Genomic DNA, 5651 nt, shown 5'->3' on the forward strand with positions numbered 1-5651 from the left:
TGTTTTGAATGGAATTATCTTTTTTAGCTTTATATTAATAAATATTTGCTTATTCACTTTTTCAGTTAAATCTGCTTTTGAGTGAACAATAAATCTAAGGCATTTAAATAATTTATTTACGTTTGCCATGTCAACATCTAATCCTGTTATTGTCTAATCTTTTATATTATTAATATTTGAAACCAACCCATGGCCCTTTGAATTTTATCTCATTGGATAAACATTTGTGTTTAATGTAATTTCTTAATATTTAACCTAAGTATTAAATTAAACATTTAACATACACCACAACCACTTTGTAAATTACTCACATCATATTCAATAAATTTGACTTCGGGATGAATTGTTATGTATGAGTCATCATGTTTTGACTTTCTGAGATGATTTTTTCAAATATTGTGTTTAATAATACAACTGAACTTCATAACTTCCTCCCTCAAAAATGTTAGTACATTTTAAAATATTAGTTAGCATTATATAAGTATAAAATAAAAATATAAAATAATAAGCACAATTGATACATATATGGTTGATTTTTTAAAACTATTCTATACTAAATAATTTCTTGGAATATTTTTTTAATATAAATTTGATTCAACATGTTGACGTTTGGTAATGTGTAGATTTTATGGTCACATTTTTTGCATATTTGAGGAAAAATTACTTTACATATTTAAATAATAGTAATATATTTCTATATAATTGCATAAAAGTTGCATTTTATATAAATAGAAATGAGCATTTTTATTTTTATTTAGTATGTTTTTTTCTTAACTTTTTTGATTTTTAGAACATTTGTTTGTCGTTTTTGGGACATTTTTAAGGTTTGAAGTCATTTTTTGATGATGGTGTTCCATTTTTACTGAGAAAACGTAATTAAGCAAATTCAATACAAAAGTATATATTCTACATCAAGACCGTTAGTTTATGTTGTTATAATATACTAAAGCACAGTGTTTTACAGTGTTTTGGTAGTTAATTTATGACAAAACTTACAAAAATTTTAATTTGTTAATCGTTACTAGGTAGGTAATTAATTGTATTACTTGAGTTAAATAAAAACAATATAGTAACCCTAGACCAGTGGCGTAATTACTGAGGTGCACGACTTGTACCTCCTGGTATTGTGTAGCAGGTGCACATTTTTGCTTTTGCACCTGCAGACGCTGAAATTTATAGCATTTATACCTATTAAAATACATTACTATATTTCATTGATTTGTCGACTTTTATAAACTTAATATAATATAATATTTGTTATCACTAATTCACTTCATGTAAATATTAAATTTTTTTATATGTATAATGTACTACGTACAGATACACAACATATTACAGTGTTAACAATATACAGATTTTGAAATTAGTTTATGTCATATTGTTATCAAACATAAGAAAATACCATAGCACACTCGACACAATTTAGTCATGACAATGATTCTGTACCTTAATCAAATAAAGTTATACGTCGTTTATGGCAACATTCATGGTTGTGGGCCATAGCTCGGTGTTGTTGGTATCATGTGTGAGTATAACCCTCCAAAGAAATTGTATACCAAACATAAGAAAATGGACTGCATTCCTGTTGTATTGTTATTGTCCGTTGAATAACGCCGGGAGCGCTATCGTACCTGCTGATGGTACATCGGTTGCCCAACCTACGTGAAGTCTGGCTCTGGATACCATTATCAACTCGTCAAATAAACACTTGATTTAATAATTTTTAATAACCGGTGTAACCTGTACAGTTTTCACTTTTCTTTACCTGATTCAAAACTGTTGTATTGAACTAAAAAGACTATTTACTATACTAATTTTTTTACATCTACCTCTTTGATATACACGCTAATACAAATATGGAGTTGAATCAAATGCAAGTTGCTTTAAATACCGTCAAGACATTACGATTGGAGCTAACACAGCTCTTTATTGAAATTTGTGAAGGAGTAAAAGATAACGGTTCACAAACACACGCAAAACAAAATCATTACTTGTATTCTATGAATGAAATGATTGGAAAACTTGGATTTCGTATGAGGTTTAGTTTAATTTATAGTACATTTTAATAATTGTTAAAATAAACTTACCTAGCTTACCTAAACTTAATGATTGTGTGTACATTTTAATTTTTAGGGATCTTGAGGAAGTTGTTGGGTCTTTATCTAATCCTCCAGGTGCTATGTCATTGCATAACACATCATTTTTATCGCAAGAAAGCACACCTGATCGACAAGCATTGTACGCTCCTCTCTTGTCTTCTCATAAATGGCTTGATAATGTATTACAAATTATAGTTAATTATATTTTGATTTGAATTAAATTTTTTTTTTTGTTTTGAACTAATCAAGTTTTATGATTTTAGGTACATAAAATCAGTTCAAATGCTGTTCAAATTTTAAGACAAAATTCATTAAAAAAATCTTATTCCAATTCCAGTTTGAGTAAGAAGAAACAACAACAGTCTAGCTTGCATAATATATCACCACAGTAAATATCTAGTTAATTTTAATAATTTATAAAAATAAGTATTTAGTTTAATGAGATGTCTAATAATTATTTTTAGAGCTGTTGATGTTTTATTGACTAATATTGGTCGGATGTTTCCTGATATAAGTATTACAATTACAAGGCGCTCTGCATCAAATGTTGTTCTATTGGTAATTTAATTTTGTTTCAATATTTATTTTCTACTTCACAATTTAACTAAAACACAAAAATATATATTATTTATTTTCATTATAACTGTTGGCAATATTATGGGAAAAATGCAGTTTCGTACTTCTACCAATTTTTGTTTTTCATAGTTTTTTAGTTCAATCTTGGTGACTGTTGCTCTTTTTGCAATGGAAGTAACTCCAAAAAAAAAAAAAAAACATTGTGATTTCAATAAAAATATGTAAAACCTAGAGGGGATGAATAACAATGATCTCTGATTGCAATCGTAATTTTAACTTAGAAAAAATAATTTTATGTAGGTAAAAATATTTTTTATTTTTTGATGAACAAACTTAATATTATTGAATTTTCTTCAACTTTATATAACCATACATAACAATAATGATTTACAATGATTGGGGAAACTTAAGACTAATACCAATGTTTAGCTATTGATTACAATTGTTATAATGATGTGTAAGTAACCTGACTTGATTAGTAAGTATAATGGTCAAAATCTGATTTTTTCATCATTTAGTGTAGAAATAAAAAATTTTTTTAATTTTTATTGAAACCACTACATTTATGGTATAACTTTCAATGCATTCAAGAGCGATAAACTTTTAAAGTACTTTCAAATTAGCTGTCTTTATTCCATTTTAACTGTTAATGACTAAATAGATAATATATACAAAACAACTTAGAAAATAAACAAGCAGTGTTGTAAAGTATTTGAGTAAAATTATTGAATACTTCTTTAAATACTTTTTATTTTGAAGTATTTGAATGGTATTTTAAATACTTTTTTTTACTATTGAAAATTTTTTTTTGTTATTTAAATTCTTAATTTGTTTTCATTTATTATTCTTGTTAAATAAAAATACCAAGTCATTGTGGTTATGATATAAACAAGGTATAATCTTAACTTCTTGACGGTCAGACCTTCAGTAAGCACGTGACATAGCGCAATGTATAGTAGTAATAATTGAAAGACAAAATTATGATAATATGGATAAGTAAGTGACGTATGCGCGGACTTGATCCAAATCTGGAACTTTACGACCATACCATGTTGCTTATATAATAATCATGGTATTCATCAATTAAATGTTTTTTTCTCCAGGAAATAGTTTATCGTCCAATATAAATAAGGCTATGGTTTGATTTATAACTACTTACCATTTCGGAATTCGAAAATATTATTACTAATTATTAGTATTTAGTACCTATTTACCAATAAAATGGTTATCAATTATCAATATCGTTTATCGTCGACGAAGATCGATGACGGCATGGGATATCCAAATATATAATATAGCTTTAAAAATATATAACTACGTAGGAAAAAGTTCATTGTTGTGGTGCAACTATCACTAAAAAAGAACTAACATGACTGATCAGTTTTTTGGTTATTGAACGAATCATGTTTATAAAATGCAATAAACAAATTATTTCAGAACTAAAAAGATTTTTTTTTTTGTATTTGAAGATATTACAAATACTTCTGAAAAGTATTTGGGTGGTATTTTAAAAGTATTTGAGTAATTACTTAAATACTTTTTAAAAGTATTTTTTACGACACTGTAGATAGGTAATATGCAATATTGTATATACAATATATGTATATATACATATATCCAATAATGCAATAATGCAATATTGTCTTATCAAAAGTATTTTTCTCAAAAAGTAAAATGTAAATATATTCAATATTAAAAATTAATTAAAATTTTGTTTACATCTAGGTTACCTTAGGTAAACTTTTACATGCCATTATATCATTCAAAGGAGCTATGATGGAATCGGTTATTGTTAAAGGATTTGATGAGCCTATTAACCTTAATGATTTACAACAAGAGTTTTGGCAAGAATCAAGATATTATGTGTATCGTAAGATAACTGAACATGCCATTACAGCTATGTTACATTTTTTTTCACCAACATTGCCAGATCTTTCAATTCGATCATTCATGGTAGTTTTAAATGAAAACTTTTTTGTTTTAATTAAAAGTATCAAAATAATTATTTATATCTTTGTTTTGTTTACAGACTTGGCTCAATAGTTATTTAGTAATATTCAAACAACCATGTAAATTTTGTGGAAAAATAGAGCTTGAAGGATACCCAGCAACTTGGAGAGATCTAAGAACATTAGATACATACCATTATCAATGTGCATTTTAATGTTAATGTTAAAATGTTTTTTAATTTTTAATGTTTATTTTTTTTTTTTATATTTACAACAATCATTCAAACCAATTTAAAATTTATTTTATGACTAAGAATTAGTGTTAATAACCTTAATTAAGTTATAATTTCAAAAGTTAGATAAATGTAGTTTATTATATTTAATATGAATAATTTACTTTACTATTTCATGAACAATTTAATGATGACATTTTTTTTTTTTGCAATTTAGCATTGAATTTAATCTCCTAGTAATCTTTTTAAATGATTCTAATCATTGATTTTTCTCATAGTTCACTATACTATGTTTTCATTTTATTATTTCTTTAAACTTAAGTTCTTAAATATTGATGTTGTGTCTTGTGTCATTTTGTATTGAAATCTCCTCTTATAGTTTTAATATAGCATATTCTAAGTATGTTATGTAACTGTCACTAGTATGTACATATATACTAAATAGTAGTCAAATTATCTTGACTTGGTCAAATTACTTCTATCTAGGTGGCTAGGAGGCAATCCCCCAACCCACTTAACCTAACCAACTGGTATTTTTTTTTAGATGAGTCTTATTTAATTTATATAAATAAATTAGTAAATAAATAAAAATAAAATAATAGTTCATGAAAGTGGTGACAGTGAAAGTGAAGATAAATTTTCATTATTAAAAAAAACCAGATAATACACTTTGAAAGGAACACTCCAGTTATCACTTAGAGCCCCCAATTGGCTACCAATAGAAAACTAAATTCTGTTAACTCAAAACTATTTATTATTTATTTTAGCATCATTAAATTTGTTGTTTATGAACA

At 25.9% G+C, this 5651-nt stretch overlaps 1 protein-coding gene across 1 annotated transcript; it reads left to right on the plus strand.

Annotated features, from left to right (window-relative positions):
- The first annotated feature begins 1583 nt into the window (after positions 1-1583).
- On the plus strand, positions 1584-4983 carry LOC111027916 (mediator of RNA polymerase II transcription subunit 27-like). The gene is made up of 6 exons (XM_022306415.1): positions 1584-2038; positions 2134-2278; positions 2363-2487; positions 2564-2657; positions 4401-4628; positions 4705-4983. Exons 1-6 carry the CDS (start codon positions 1857-1859, stop codon positions 4837-4839), a joined length of 909 nt encoding a protein of 302 aa, XP_022162107.1. The 5' UTR covers positions 1584-1856; the 3' UTR covers positions 4840-4983.
- Positions 4984-5651: the final 668 nt, after the last annotated feature.

This window comes from Myzus persicae, unplaced genomic scaffold (genome assembly GCF_001856785.1).
Source record: "Myzus persicae strain clone G006 unplaced genomic scaffold, MPER_G0061.0, whole genome shotgun sequence".
Taxonomy (NCBI): Eukaryota; Metazoa; Arthropoda; class Insecta; order Hemiptera; family Aphididae; genus Myzus; species Myzus persicae.

Excerpts from the sequence above, each read along its gene's own strand:
- LOC111027916 (XM_022306415.1), top strand. The coding sequence starts at position 1,857 with ATGGAGTTGAATCAAATGCAAGTTGCTTTAAATACCGTCAAGACATTA. Across the intron at positions 2,039-2,133 it reads AAACTTGGATTTCGTATGAG|GGATCTTGAGGAAGTTGTTG; the intron begins GTTTAGTTTAAT and ends TTTAATTTTTAG. Across the intron at positions 4,629-4,704 it reads TTTCAATTCGATCATTCATG|ACTTGGCTCAATAGTTATTT; the intron begins GTAGTTTTAAAT and ends TTTTGTTTACAG.